The sequence below is a fragment of the Kogia breviceps genome, chromosome 2 (assembly GCF_026419965.1).
Source record: "Kogia breviceps isolate mKogBre1 chromosome 2, mKogBre1 haplotype 1, whole genome shotgun sequence".
Classification (NCBI taxonomy): domain Eukaryota; kingdom Metazoa; phylum Chordata; class Mammalia; order Artiodactyla; family Physeteridae; genus Kogia; species Kogia breviceps.
The window spans coordinates 178,451,733-178,468,162 of record NC_081311.1 but is presented as its reverse complement, the minus strand read 5'-3'; the positions used below and the strand labels follow the sequence as shown (position 1 = coordinate 178,468,162).

The following is a 16,430-nucleotide window of genomic DNA, read 5'->3' as shown; positions in this document are numbered from 1 at the left end:
TCAGGCAAAAGCAGTAATAACTGCTTAGCAATATTCAAGAATACAATACAAAATGCAACTAAACTCACTCTAATAAGGCAAGGTATCAGCATGTAAGTGTGTTTAATTGCTTTTGAAGTGCACCATTAGCATGGCCAGGGTGGCAAAACACAACATGATGACATACACTGACATACCAGAGTTGAAGGGACCTTTCTCTCCTCTTTACATTTTCATATCATTATATTTAAACTATAATCTATTTCATAAAAACAGCAACAGATATCATGGCAAAGATATTAAATATGATTCCATGTTTTCATTAAGTGAATCAAAATAGCACCTCAAGAAGTTGAGAGTTGTGTACAATATGTATAAGCATAGTAGCACTTTCACACATATAACAGCAAACATGTAAATGTTAGAGGATCAGAATTAGCCAACTTAATGCACTAATGTCCATATCTCAGTATCGACAAAATCTGAATCAGGGAAACCATACCTACAATCAAAGAAAGCTATTGCTAAATCATTCAGGCCATTATATAATAAGATGACAAAAATGGTTAAAAAAGTAATAAATCTGGAAGTCTTAACAGACTTCTATTAAGTGTTACCCATATCATGTTTAACACAAAAGAATAAAATAGTATTAGCAATTAAGTATTATTTATCTTCTCCTGGTAAATACCCTTTTCTACAGGAACACTATCCTTTAATTCACATCAGTTCTGTAATAGGCACTGTGCTAGATATATTACATGTTATTCATTGAATCGTGACAAACACCTGTTGATGCACATATTATTCTTCCCAATTTATAAAGATGGAAGCATATAATTCAAGCAATTTGCCCAGGTTTGTACAAGTAATAAGTGGTAGACCTGGGTTTCATATACAGACTAGGCTTCAAAATAATTCAAACTCTAAAACAGTTTCTGCCAAAGTACATGCTACAGTATGTTAACAGACGCTATGCTCAAGGAAAAAAATGGATTGTGATAGTTAACTCATACAAGGATAAGTTATAAAAGTATTAAATTAAGGATAAAAAATAATTTTCTCCCTTAACAAAACATATATGTGATATATAGAGATACATATATAAACATGCACAATTTCTAAGACCTAAAAGAAGTTAGGATAAATGGACAAGTATAAAAACTAATCAATAGCATATGAAAACTCAACCATAGCTTATGAGAAAGTAATTTTAATAACTATATTGGTAGTATAAGCTATGTTTTGAAAAGCCATTCTTACATTACATGTATTATTAATAAACAAAATTAAATGATTAAAAAATAATGTAACTTAAATTATTAACTGTAATTAAAAGCTATTTTTAGGGAAATATCTAAAATTTAGGTAAAGTTTTCCTTATAATAAGCTCTGAATAATTGTTGCTAAACCAGCTTTTGGCTGCGTAAGTAATCTACAAATTTTAGTATAGGCTTAATTGCTGCCTTAATAAGATTCTTAAATTGTATTTAAATATAAAGAAAACATGAATATTTCCCAAAATGTAACAGTAAATTATTAACAGTAAATTACAGTAAATGTAATGTAAATTTCTAAATTTCATTTTTAAATATTTAAGATATAAAATATTGTGTAAATTTTGTTGTACATATTGCAGTGTTGATATATCCTTCCTAACTTGTCCTCTGTTCTTACCCATTTGGATAAAAATTATTAATGTTTTCTTGATAATATTTTTACAATACTTTAAAGCATGGTTTCCAACAAAAACATATAAGGGGTATTAAAACATTAATCTGTGTACAGATAGAAGCGTAACAATCTAGATAGGATTTTTTCAATTAAAAGAGCATGTCTATACTCCAACCCTAAAACGGTTAAGAAATAAATCAGGCAGCAAAAGGATGGAAGGGACAGTTAGCAGTCCCTTATCTTTCCTAATATTTTCCCCGATTTCTTGAAATACTTTCAGTGGTATGTTTTGTGTTTATGTGTGTGTGTGTGTTTTATCAGTTTTCCCAAATCATCACTGAGTACACAGGTCATGACACAAAGTGTGTGGTAGATTTTTAACATACAAAAATCGTAATCTAGCTCCAAATTTAACTCTTCAGCAAGTAATTAAAGCAACATATTTGAACTACAGTGGATTCCATGTGATTCTCTTTTTTTCCCTCTACAATGAAAAATACATTCTACATCAAATATTACCTTTTAAAACTATTCAAATCTGTATCGAATTCTTCTATTTCACTTCTCTTTAATAAATATGTTGATACACTTAAAGTTTCACCTGCATAATCATTCAAAGTCTCATTAAAGTAGTAATTTCTTTCTCTTAACTGTGACTTATGTGATTGCAAAAGACATTCAATTAACTGCATAATGATTCTTATTTCTTTTAGAGTAAAATATATTTCACAGATAGAAGGAAATTATGTTATAAAGTATATGTTATAAAGTATAAAGTATAGTTATCTTCACAAAAACTAACCCGTTGACTATTTTAGTAACACACTGATTGGCTTAAAGAGAGAAGAAAAACCACTTTTCCACTATTAACACAATTCGTTTCCTTAATTCAAAAGAAAATAGTACTTTAGAGTACAATCTCATATGTTATAGAAAAATAGAGAGAAATTAACATGGCATATCAGGAAGCCAGCTAGCTATCTGGCTTCAGAAGTAAAGATATGCAATTGTCTAAGGAGGACTAATCCGGTTTACAAAGGTACCTTAAGGAAGAATTATTCAATGCCACACGGAATGGACTACTGGAGAACAGTCTAGGAAGCAGCTAAGGTAGTCCACAGAGACCAGCTTTAGAAGAGTGGGAGTGATAGTTAAAAGGAAAAAGGAGAGTGCAATAGGTGGTTTGAAGGTGGTTTTTGAAAGTCCCCTATAACCTCTACCAGATCCCCCAAATCCAACCAAAATAAACATTAATTTAAGTAAATTTGCTCTGCAAATGAAGCTTCCAGATAAGTTTGTTAGACCCTTTACAATCAGATCTTGAGCCCCTAAATCTCCCTTCACCACCCCCACCTCCATTTAAAAATGCAGAACCTGGGCTTCCCTGGTGGCGCAGTGGTTAAGAATCTGCCTGCCAATGCAGGGGACACGGGTTCGAGCCCTGGTCTGGAAAGATCCCACATGCCTTGGAGCAGCTAAGCCTGTGAGCCACAACTACTGAGCCTGCGCTCTAGAGCCCACGAGCCACAACCACTGAAGCCCACGCGCCTAGAGCCCATGCTCCACAACAAGAGAAACCACCACAATGAGGAGCCTGGGCACCACACAACGAAGAGTAGCCCCCGCTCGCCACAACTAGAGAAAGCCCGCACGTAGCAACGAAGACTCAGTGCAGCCAAAAATAAATAAATAAAATAAATAAATTTATTTTTTAAAAGGGCAGAACCTGCCAATTAATGTGAAAAAGGCATCAATGGGAGCTTGGGAGATACTGGAAGGATAGGATCAAAGATGATAATGTCATATTTTTCAACTGACTGAATTAGTAGAATGCAGACACTATTAAAAGGCATTTTAAAAATGAAGAAATTAGCCTATTTATGAAATATGATGATGTGTGAATTGTCATGTTAATTTTGAGGTAATAGTACTATATCAAAATGGAAATTATTATAAATAGCTAAATTATTGGTATAAAGCTGAGTATGGCAATATGTAGGTTTGAAAGTCATCAGCAAGGAAGTTATATTTGAAAATATATTATGGAATTAGAAAAGTCATTTTAGGAATAGCAACTCTATTACATGGATTTAGTGGAGAAAATTAATGTATTCTCAGTTCCAAAAAAGAGTTATAGAATAAAACTCGATTTAATTTGAGCCATCTATAGTATTTATGAAATATTTTCTTTTTTAATGTTTTATTTTGACAACAAGAACATAGTTTGATAGAAAATCATGAGGAAATATACATAGTAGATAGAGATGATGCAGAGAAATCTGAGACAATGCACTTGAAAATCTTGTCTTCAGATTTCCCTTTACTCTGTAAACCTAAAGAGTGGCCTGCTCCTCCCTGTTAGCTAGCATGCCTCCCTTGATCAAAAGCAATTCAGTCCTCTGCCTTGCAAGACAGCTCATACCCCTCTTACAATATATTCCCCACCTCATCACTGGACAACTGACCAAAATCCATTTAATTCACAATATAACCTAGTCAGGGAAGTACTGACTCTGTTGAGAGAGAAAAAGAACTACTCCCAAAGGAATTGTAGGAATTAGCCAACATGTACCTATGAGTGCCAAGAGAGTACGTGTAGGCCTATATTCTGAGGCTGTTGAGGCAAAGGAGGTAGAACATAAAGTTGGACAAGGGAGAATTTATAAATATGGGACTACTCTCCTCTGACATAGCATTTAGCACCCTGGGAAGGACCCTGGTGTTAGTAAAATGCTAAAAGCTTCAAAAAAAGTGATGGCCTAACTAAATAAAGAAGAAATGCCAAACCTACCATGAAAAATAGTGGAAAAAAGCATCGAAAGACTCAGAAAAATGAGCATGTGACAGTAGACATACTATTCAAGGCTGAAAAACCCATGAGATGACCACAGGATGTTCAGAGGCTATAGCAACTATGAAAGCATCAAAGATTGTGCTGGAGAGGGGGGGCAGCAACATCACTGAGAAACTCAGTTGTGGCTCTCCTCTAGGATGAAGGTAGATGTTATTAGAGAACCAGGGTCCCTGAAACCAATGGGAATGACAGGAGCCCGTGAAAAGAAAGGTCCGATGGGAGCACGTAAATATCAAAGGCAAGGTGGGCACAATTATGAAAAAGATCAGAGCAGCTATGGGAGAGCCTGATCCAGAGACAGCTAGGGAGATAATTAATAGAATCAACATCCTTACAGGCCAGCAAGGGTAATGCTTGGGAAATATGGGAAGCCAACAAGGGTAATGCTCAGTCTGTAAAACAAGAAGAAATTGATGATCGATTATCAAGATGCTGAAGGCAGCCATCCCATAAAAAGCCACAATCTCTTGCCTGATTTCCAGACCCGAGCCAGTTTTTACACACTGAACCTTTTGGCCAGGCCTCCAGGAAGAAGGATCCTGCAACACAAAAGCAAGTATATATGATAATTTACTCAAACAGCTACACACACAGAAGAAGAAGGAATACCCCACACATTTGAAATTGTTGAAATAGGGTCCAGCATGGTATTGATACTCAAGAATGTACAGTGTTATGATGCCCCCGTTAGCATTGAGGAAAATGGAGACCAGGTAATAAAGTATTGGCTCAGGTATGGCTCCTGAGATAGGAACCATGAACCCACCTGCTTGTCATTTCCTTGCTCTCCAAATAAGTCATTTGCAAGAACATACATGGTAATTGTCAGAACTCCATCATTAGTTCTTGACCTATGGAATAAGGTTGCTGTAGGTGGAAATGCCAAGTGAATGGCTCTGAAACTGCTCCCTTCTCTGATCAATATAACCAAAAATAATATTGCAAACTGAGGCAGGGCAGGGAGAGTGTTGGCAGAAATTTGCCAAAGGATGTCGATGTGGCAGTTACCATCATATTCCCATATAATCCCCTACCTTTACATGACAAAGACAGAAGTAACTGTAACTCCTTTCCCTCAGGGCCATGTAAATTTCTCTATTCACCATCAAATTATAGTAATCCTGATCATCTTTACTTTCCACTACATAAATGAAATCACCCTAAATGGGTCTGGTGAGCAAGAAGTGGCAAGTACCCTAGATGTCTTAATAAGACATATGTGTGCCAGAGAAGAAATAAACACCAAGAAAATTCTGACTAGAGCACGTTGAGATAATGCTTCTAAACAAAAGGCAAGTTGCTGCTTATTGTATCCTCCATCTTGAACAAAGAACATAGTTTAAATGATGTCTGGACCAAGAAAAGTTTCGCAACAGGTCCAGGGTATGATGCAAGACACCCTACCTGCCCCTTCGGTCTTATAGCCCAGCAGATCCAATGGTGCTCAAATTATCTGTGGAAAATAAGGACGCTGTAAGGAAGACTATAAACAGCTCCAGCAGAACTGCAGTACTGACCTCTAGACTTCTAGAGAAAAGCCACGCTCATCTCTGTGGATCACTATTCCTATCAGTTCTCCTTTAAAAGGAGTCAGATCCCAGTATGCTCCTGAGCTCTGGTAGAGACTAAGGACTTATGACCTGAGTTACTTTTCATGAACTAGGAATGCTGTATGTCCTCAAAGCCATGATTCTGGACATGCAAAAAATCGAAGTTCATCTTAAAAAGGAATAATTATAATTGAAATTGTGCTTGAGCACTTCAGAAAGGTACAAGTAAATTACATGAGCTGGCAGCTTAAAATCCCAAATTTCCACTCTTGTTTCAATGCCATATGTCCTACTATACCTATGGCTTTGTGAGTTCACAATGACCAGGTAACAGAGAAAGAAAAAAATAATCTAGCCTAGTTTCTAGATGGGCTTGCATGATATGCCATCTCTGCCACCAATGGACAGTCACTGGACTATAATTCTGCCAAAGAGGACCCCCTACTGCTCTGGCCCGATAAACTATGAAGTCTTCAAGTATGAAGACTATGCACAGGCTCAGTAACAAGGACTTCCCATAAGCAAAACTGATTGGCCACCACTCAGTGCTAAACGTCCAGCTTGCCAACAGCAGAAGCCAACGTGGAACCCTTGTTATGGCATCTCACCATGGGAAGCCAGCCTGCCACCTGGTGGCAGACATTATTTTGAACCTCTCTCATTTGGAGGGGTTACTGATTTGTTTTCACTGGACAAATATGTATTCATCATATCATGCAAGGTTCACTTAGGAAAACAAAAACCTGACTCTAAATCACCTTCCAAGTCTTCCCTGAAGGGACAGGAGCCATTTACAAGGGCAATTCTTTTACCTCAGACCTTTCAGAGATAATTAGATATTAACTTTGAGTGCATTCCCTTTACTGGAAACATAAAAACACCATCCAATAGTCAGACTAGGAGGTTATGATAGCCTCATGATAAATGGTATTTTGGCTCAAGTCTGTTTCACAGTAAACCCAGTGGGTTTGTGGACTCGTTCCCTGGCTATTTCCTCAGTTTCTGACTGTACACCTGGAATAGACATACTAGTCAATTAGTAAAATCTCCTCATCGGCTCACTGTTTTATGAAGTAAGTGCTACTATGGTAGGAAGGATCAAGCAGAAGCCCTAGAAATTAACCCTACCAAAAGAGTAAACTAAAAGCAAATCACAGTCCTGTGGGAATTATAGAAATGTGTGCCACAATAAAGTAGTGGAAGGATATAGAGGATAGATACCCATAGCATCCTCATTAATTACCAGTTTGGCCTTTGCAGAAACTTGATGGATCTCACAAAATGACTGTGGATTACTGTAAAATTAATAAGGTGTGGTCTACAATGGCAACTACTATTTCAGATGGGATATTTGTTTTCACTGCTCTATGTGCACCACAATCCAAATACTCAGAAATTCCCTTATACATTGTCATGAAATACAAGTCATGCTTATGACCAAAGTATGCATTTTACAGTAAAAGAAATATGGTTATGGGCTAACACCCACAGAATTAATGATAGGCCATCCCGCAGAAACAGATGGCCTGATAGAATAGCAGAATAGCTTATTAAAAAATCAGCTGCAGTGTTAGTTTAGAAACACCACCAGTGTTGTTCTCACACAGTCATGGAAACCAAGGGTTCACAGCAACAGAAGTAGCCCCTCTAATTATTACATCTCATAACCAACCTGCAAAGAGTTTGCCTCCTGTGCCAACAAACTTAGGCTCTGCTATTCAATGGCTTAGTTCAAAAGAGAAGGATGCGTCTATTGTGGCACAGAGGGAAGCCACCATCAGATTAAAACTAAGTCTGACATCTAGTGATTCAGAGACTTTTGTGACTGTTTTGCACTTTTTGACATGGTTGCTGCTAAACGATGGATTTCGAGAGGACCTTCTGGAATCCAGAAAAAAATCTGGGACACCCTTAGTACATCCATGTTAAGTAGTAAATATCAATGGAAAACTATAACAATCCAAGATAGCAGGACCACTAAATACTCAGACCCTTCAGGATTAAAGATATGGGTCCACTCACCACATAAAGAACTCCAATGAGCACTGGCTAAGTAAGCAAAACACAAACCCTGAATGAGAACTAAAAGAAGGAAGAAGTATATCAAGTATATGTCATGGCTGGAAATAAACTATTCAGCTATAAATATTTCTGTTACATACATATTAATTAATGATTTTTTTCTAATCCCTCCCCTGGTATTATGTGTTAGAAGTTCCTCCCCCCATGCCCTGCATCCCTCGCATGTCTCCAGCTCCTACAAGACAGCCTCCTCCTTCACAGTCCTCCTACCTGATGGACCCAGTTCCTCAAGGCTGGTAACAGTGCTCTCCCACTGTGCCTCCAACACAAAAAAGGTGTCCTGCCATTGACAATCTCTGAGATGTCTGCCTGTACCCTAGACGACATCTTAGCTCTTCTGTCACCTATGTAATCAATTCCATCTATTAAAGTTATTTTGTTCAAACGATCTAAACTAGTTCTTTTTCTGACTTAAACCCTAAATGATTTCCTGACTTTGCCTGAATGAAAAGGCAAAACATCAGAAAAATTCATTAAGTAACTGCTTTTAAAATTGCAAAAGTGAATAAAACATTCCTCCTACCCTATTTTTTCTTCACTTTTATACAGAGGACACACGATAAAACATTTACATGTAGACTAAAACCCAAGAATTGATCGCTAATGAAAGGAGGCAAACTATCTTGAGAGATACACACTTAAATGTTGGGATTGAAGAAAAGAGCAAAGCTTTGAATGACATTAGAGCACCCCTGCCCCTGACACACATGAGATGTGGCACCATACCATAGGAGAGAATGGTAGGATGTGAGGGTGGGGTGTGGGAAAGGAAAGGCAGACTCTGTCAAATATACTAATATGTTTTAACCCCAAAGTTCCAAAATTTCTCAATTTATTTGGCCACTGTTGGGGCTATGGCCTGCCCAGCCTTCCTGCCTGCTCTGTTCCAATGTCCCTGGCAGCTGATCCTGTCACCCACTTACAGACAGCCCACAGTCACCCTTCACACATTATTTAATGCAGAAGAAACTCATGCAAGTTTGGAATTTTGATTATGACACAGAGCTGAATATATTTAACTACTGACCTGAAACAGTCATTTCTAAGTATGACTTACTACCTGAAAAAGAATGCCTATGCCACATCAGAAGATGAAAATGTTTCCGATGACAACCACCACTATCACACCCAAAATCCTTAACTCTGATTTTTGTTTTATTATTGCGAGTCTTTTATTTGCTCCCTGACTTACTAACCTCTGTGGAGATAAATAAAGATTATCCAAACAAGAACAAGCACTACTTAGTGACAGCAATGGAGTCATCTACCACCACTGACTGCATTAGGCAGAGACTCAAATTACAGGTAGGTGGAGAAGTGGGAAAGCTTTATGGTGACAAAAGAGGGTCTGTCCTGATGGGACCTTGAAGACATGGGACCTTGAAGTCAGCCTGAGGCAGGCTGACTAAAAGAGGGGCTTTCCCTCAAATACCATAAACCAAAAAAATTAGTATTGATGATAGAGGAACAGTAAAATACTAGTCTAAATATCACTAGAAAGTGATTATCAGAGCCTTAGTATAACCTAAAAGCATTTAGTCTGTATTTTATTCAAATATTATATATGATACTAGATTCCAATGCATACCTTTGAGGAAGAAAAATGTTATAGATATTAGCTAAGTAAATGATTATTTGAATCCATAAAAATCTGTGGTTCTTAGAGAATTACTACACTAAAAAGTTATTATATTTGTAAAATTTTTTTTGGTTTTTTTTTTTTTGCGGTATGCGGGCCTCTCACTGTTGTGGCTTCTCCCATCGCGGAGCACAGGCTCCGGACGCGCAGGCTCAGCGGCCATGGCTCACTGGCCCAGCCGCTCCGCGGCATGTGGGATCTTCCCGGACCGGGGCACGAACCCGTGTCCCCTGCATCGGTAGGCGGACTCTCAACCACTGTGCCATCAGGGAAGCCCGATGCTTTCATTTTTAAATGAATGTCAGATATTTTAGAACACAAAGGTATTTATAAAAACATTCATTACCTCAGCTAAACTTTTATGCAATTTTCATGACAAGAAACTAAACCCTTCATAGGTTTTGTGTAATTTTCTTTCTTCCTCATTTTTGATCTCTTTGACCAGACATTTTTAAAACCATTTTTCTGTAATCACTGAAGATTTTAACTCTCATCCTGATTGCACAGCAAAGGCACTCAGATATAGAGATTCTTAAATGGGGTATAATTCTTTCCATTCTCCTTTTTGAAAAGACTAATGAAAGTTTGAAGTTATAGTATGATAAAATAAATAAGGAGGGATGATCTGATAGTTATTTCTTTTGGACAAAGGGAATTTTAAGCAGAAGAGTGAGCAGGTGAGCAGAAATGGCCATGATTAAGTTTGAGTAAGTGGCAGAGTGATTCACTGAGCTGTCTCTGCCACTAATAAATGTGTGTCCCTCAATTAACTAGTTAGTAGCATCATTTAAGAACCTCCATTTTCTATCTATAGACCAAGTGGTTTGGAATACATAACTTCTAAATTCCTTTTCCAATAAAATAATGATACAATATGAGTCCATGAATCTGAATATCTGAGAGTTAAGTATGAATTAATGGAAACAAAAATATCATACCTGGGCTTCCCTGGTGGCGCAGCGGTTGAGAGTCTGCCTGCCGATTCAGGGGATGCGGGTTCGTGCCCCGGTCCGGGAGGATCCCACATGCCGCGGAGCGGCTGGGCCCGTGAGCCATGGCCGCTGGGCCTGCATGTCCGGAGTCTGTGCTCCGCAACGGGAGAGGCCGCAACAGTGAGAGGCCCGCATACCACAAAACAAAAAAACAACAACAAACAAACAAACAAAAAGAATATATCATACCTTTCTATTAACTTTCATCTTTGTTTTACATTTGCTTTGTTCTCTGGCTTCACGAAGACCTTTCTGAGTAGGACCTTCTGGTGCATTTTCCTTTTCACAATTCGGAACAACTATAAGATAATACAATTTACTCTTAATGTTTATACTGTTTGTAAGAAATATTATAACCAAAAACATAAGAAAGCCAAATTCATTATACACGTATTTTTTGAAGTATTAAACTAATAATATTAAAACCATACTAAAATGTTTTAAATGAAGTCTCAAATTCATTTCCCAAAAATGCAGGGTGGCATTGCTGCAAAGTTAGTGAAATGGCATTGCGAGCCAGTTGAAAAGCATGTGAGCCAATCTCCAGTTACATTATATCTAAATTCCTGTTATCATGAGGTTTCATGTGTTTATAAATAAAAGTTGAAGGGGGGGGTCAAAGGAGAGAATGGTAAGCAATGACAAAATTTCCCAAGTGGAACTGGATAATAAACAACAGATTTTTAAATGAATATTGTATTAATAAAATATTCTCTATCCTTCACAATGTTGAGAAAAAAAGAAAAGAAAACACAGGGTAACAATCCACTATAGTTGTAACATTTTGTCCCCACACTCTCCTGGACATAAAGAGCAGTCCTAAAAGAATCATCTGAGGGAAAAAGAAAAGTGACAGGAAAAGTCTGTTTCTTTTTCACATCTTTCCATATACATATACATGTTCAGGTATACATAATTTCCCCCTGTATTTCTAAAAGGCCAGCTGATTTCAAATAACTAATATGGTTATAATCATTAACTCATAATTAAGTGACTAAACGTTCTAATTTATAACATTAATTTATAATAGAGAAAAGATGATGAACACAAAAATATGTGGATGATTTCAATGTCAAGACTCTCAAAGAATCCTGATGTTATAAAGTAAGAAAGCATATGCTAACATTTAGTTTCTTTCCTGATCTAATTTTTCCTATTCAGTACCAGTTTCAAGGAAGAAAACCATCAAAATAATCCCCACAATAACATAAAAGCCGAATGCTGCATAAGTTAGTACTACATGAAAGTACTTTAAAAACTTCTAACACTAGGGTATCCAGACTGCATGTCCTGGCTCTACGGTGCTACAAGTTAGAGCCCCACAGCATCTGGAAGTCAAAATGTGGAGAAAAGGCAACAATTACAGCTCATTGAGATTAGAGAAAAATTTTCACTTTGAATTCTCTTTTATTGTATTTTCCTCTTCAACAGCCAAGAGTGAAAGTCTGAAAATGATAACAATTTAAAATAATAATCATTAGTATTTATGCCTCATTGATGTTTTACTATCTAACAGGTACTGGTCTAAACAATTTACATGTATTATTTCATGAAATCCTGTGAAAGTCACTACCTTTTGTTTCCTTTTACATATAAGGAGAATTTGTATAGTAGTATCTACAGGGAAGAAAGGAGAAAGCAGTAAGGAGAGAAATCCAGGATTCCAGTAGATAATTCTAAGAATACGAACAGACCTCAGATAGCATGAAAAACGTTACTAAGCACAACTTCGTGAAAGTAATAAAATAAAAAGCAAGAAACAAACAAAATGGTAAGGATAAATGAAAGTAAAAAATCAAAAAGGGTTTGGTTTATATATGAGGATATGTAGTTGTTCCACAATCAAAATGAAATTACAAGAATTTACACTTTATAAAAATATTTTAGGAAAAAAATCGACATTTGCAACCAAAACATGAGAATACACATTGCATAGTGTATGTGTAATTGAAAGAAACGTAACACTTAATTATTTCTCAATGTACCAATAATAAACATGATTCCCACTCTCTGTCAGATAAATATCACTTTATACAAAGATTTGTAGAACAAATGAGAGACTCAAACACTGGGTCCTTGTCACATTCAGAAAAGTGCATATAATTTTCAAATTCCACATAGTGCTTCTTAATGTTTAGTAACACCCTGGCAAAGTCCATTTCTCCATCACAGGATCCTCATGCTTATCATCTAATGCTTGTTAATGAAAAGGCCTATAGTACTGACTGCTACTATGCAGTTTCCCAAATTTTACTTGGGCACAGTCATTATCTTAAGGAAGGTACAATTCCTTAGTAAACATAAAATAAACAAATTTTCACTTATAGAAATTATAGTTATTGTACTCCCAGTGCTAAATTTCACGCATTCAATCATTTCTTCATGTATGCACACATTCAGTCAATGTTAACTGAACATATTCAGGCCCCTGGTTAACTGTCAGATATGCATGAATATATTCATTTAACAAATACATAAGTACCTATATTGTGCCAGTCCCTAACTCCATTATAGATTAAACACAGCTGTAAAAAGAATTACTTAACTGAAAAAAATGTTTTGAAGAAATTATCCATAGTTTATCCCAGGGAGACAAACAGAAAATATCTAAGAGATTAGGAAGCTAAAATGAGATCAAGTACACATCTAACTGGAATTCAAAAACAGGTAAAAGAGATAAAGGGAAAGAGATTATATTTGAAATGATAATATATCTTTCTAAACTAGACCATATACTACATATAGTCATAAGAAATCGACATCTTGTAGTGAAATTCTGAGCAACAAAAAATACCCAATTTAAAAAGCAATTAATTAAACTAAAACCTTTGCTCTACTATATATGACATCTGTTTGTGATGCTGAAGTCAGCTTTCCCAGTTTTTCACTTCATAAAACATTTCCAATTTCTAGAAGTTCTTCCTGAATTCATAGTTTCCTATCATAAATTATAAGATATCATAAAATACAATTATATGTATTTTTATAACCTACTTTGGAAATAGGTATCATTGTACTCAAATTGCAACCTCATATGAAATCAAACATCAGCTAACACAATCATAATAAAAACCAGCATACTGATAAACTTTTTGAGCTTATATAATTTGCACAAAAAAAGTTTTCCCTCATAATATGTAATACTAAAGTGCTTTCTGTGTAGTTTCTTATAAATATTTGATACATACTACTTTCCATTACAACACAGAAAAATGTAACAAAACTATCACTTCAAATATCTAGCTGATAATAATTCACTATTTCATAGTTTTTCCTAGGAATTTTTCTTTATTCTACATACCAGACAAGAGTAAATATAGAATTATAAACCCTTTTCAGGTAAGAAATTTGACTACTAAAGTATTAATATTCTCTCTAGGTGGTAGCAATTATAGATAATTTTTAAAACACTTTATCATTTAAAATTTTTCTATAATAAGCTCATCACTTTGATAGTCAAAAAATATGGTACATTTTAAATTCTTTGATAACTACTCCAAGTGAGTCCAAGTTTTATCTTATTCCTTAAATTCAGATTAAATAACAATTAATTAGTCTTTTTCCCAAAGTTCAGAGTAAATGACAATCAAGTCATTGTTTCCTAACTACAGGGCGAATTACATTCAATCTGAAGAATTTCTACTGCCATACCAACGTCTGTTCAAAATGAACAACAAATAGGTAGACAAATGACAGATAAAATATTTTAAAAATTAAGCCAAAATGAGAAAATGAAAAGGGAAAGAGTTAAATATATTAAAATAATTGTGAAGGACAGCAGGATTTACGAAGAACCACCAGTTAACCAATAAACCAACTTCTTTTCAAAGTTGACTAAGTAAGGTTCTAGTTGATCAGCCAATCTGAGTAATAACAGAGTCTGAGATCACACAGCCAAATGCTGGCATGCCACAAGGAACTTAGGAAAAGGAACTGCAAGTCCTTTATCTAAAACTAGAAGGCATGTTTATAAGGAGCACAAAATTATTCAGTACAGAATTTAAGGAATAACTTTTATTCAGGTATTGAGACTATGCAACTAAAAAAAAAAAGAAAACCTGTTTTCTTCATGTTGGGCTTGAATTTATTTCTTTTGATCAAAAGTCACTTCAAAACATCACAGATAAAAATGTAATTACAAACTTGACCTTCAGAGTAACTTATAAATGTCAGTCTAGAAAAACATGTAATATATTCATTTATAAATTAGATTAAATACCAGGAAATAATTTCATAAAGGAGTTATCTTTAAACCATAATTTTATTTTAATAGAGATGTCAAGGATAAATAAATAAAATCATAAACTCTTATAAGTAGAACATAACATTTAGAGATTAACTGATGCAAGCATCAATTCAATGCACCGTTCAACCTTTATGCCATCTTATATTTATTGTTTTTCACAATCTTTATTCATTTTGAGAGTCGGAGTTCCTGAAATTATGGTAGTTTCACATCATCATATTTATATCTGATTGTATTCTTCTTAAAAGTTATATATATATGAAAAAAAATTTTTTGATGTAAACAGAAATATATATTCTTTGAAAAAAATGCAGTAAGGATAAAAGGAAGAAAAAAATCACATTACACAAATAAAATTACGTAAACATTTTGGTGTTTCATATATTTAACAGACATGATCTTATACTACATGTTTTTATTTCTTAACATTAATATTTTAATATGAACATTTTTATGTGTGATTTTTAAAGACTTTCTAGTATTGTCTGATCAACTATATTGAAACATTCACTTGTGATAAAAGATTAAGACTGCTTGTATAGTTTTGTTACTATAAATATGAGTGCAATAAACATCCTTGTGCATAGACTCTCTAGGCATCACTGAGCATAATTGATATTTCTTTAATATAAAATATTAGGAAAGGAACTACGGAATCAAGGCTGAGAAAAAGTTTTTGAATATGAGAATGCTACACATTTCTTTTAAGCCTTAATCAATCAGAGAACATAATGAAAAGTCATCCGGAAATACCAGAATGTTATTTTTATTAAAAATTCACCATTTTGCGTCTCTCTATATTTTAGAACTTCCCATCATTCTTTTCTAAGTCAACATTATTGAGGTATAATTTACATAAAATAAAATGCATACATTTTAAGTGTAGAGTTGGGTAAGTTTTGACAAAGATAAGTAGGTATATAACCAACCACCTATATCTTCAAATCAAGATACAGAACATTTGCACTACCCCCCAAATTATTATTTTCTTATCCTTTACATACCTTACATACCTTATATAACATTATTTTACAAGGCTATAATTTTAGTTTTTATCAGTCACTTTCCTTTTAAGAAAATTAAGAAGAGGAAATCTTAACATTTACATTAACCAGAATTTAACATTTCTAAATCTCTGTACAGTATTCAATTCTGCAGATCTAAGTTTCTTCTGGCTTACTTTCTTTTGGCCCAAAGAAAATAGTTTAGCATTTCTTGTACTTTAGAATGGCTTGCAACAAAATCTCTCAGCTTCATTTGTATTGAAATGTTTATATTTCACTCTAATTTCTGAAGGATATTTTTACTGGATATAGAATTCTGAATTAAATTTTTCTACATTTTAAAGATGTCATTTCATTGTTTCTAGCCTCCAATATTTCTGATGAGAAATAAGCCTTTATTTGTATTATTG

General features: G+C 35.0%; 1 protein-coding gene across 2 annotated transcripts in view; it reads right to left on the bottom strand.

Annotated features, from left to right (window-relative positions):
• Positions 1 to 16,430, bottom strand: part of SPAG16 (sperm associated antigen 16) — an 860,968-nt gene that overhangs the window by 780,993 nt on the left and 63,545 nt on the right. For both annotated transcript variants that reach the window (XM_067027549.1, XM_059052920.2), the window contains one exon: positions 10,960 to 11,069. In XM_067027549.1, coding sequence (XP_066883650.1) covers positions 10,960 to 11,069 — 110 coding nt within the window. The remainder of the gene's footprint in view (positions 1 to 10,959; positions 11,070 to 16,430) is intronic.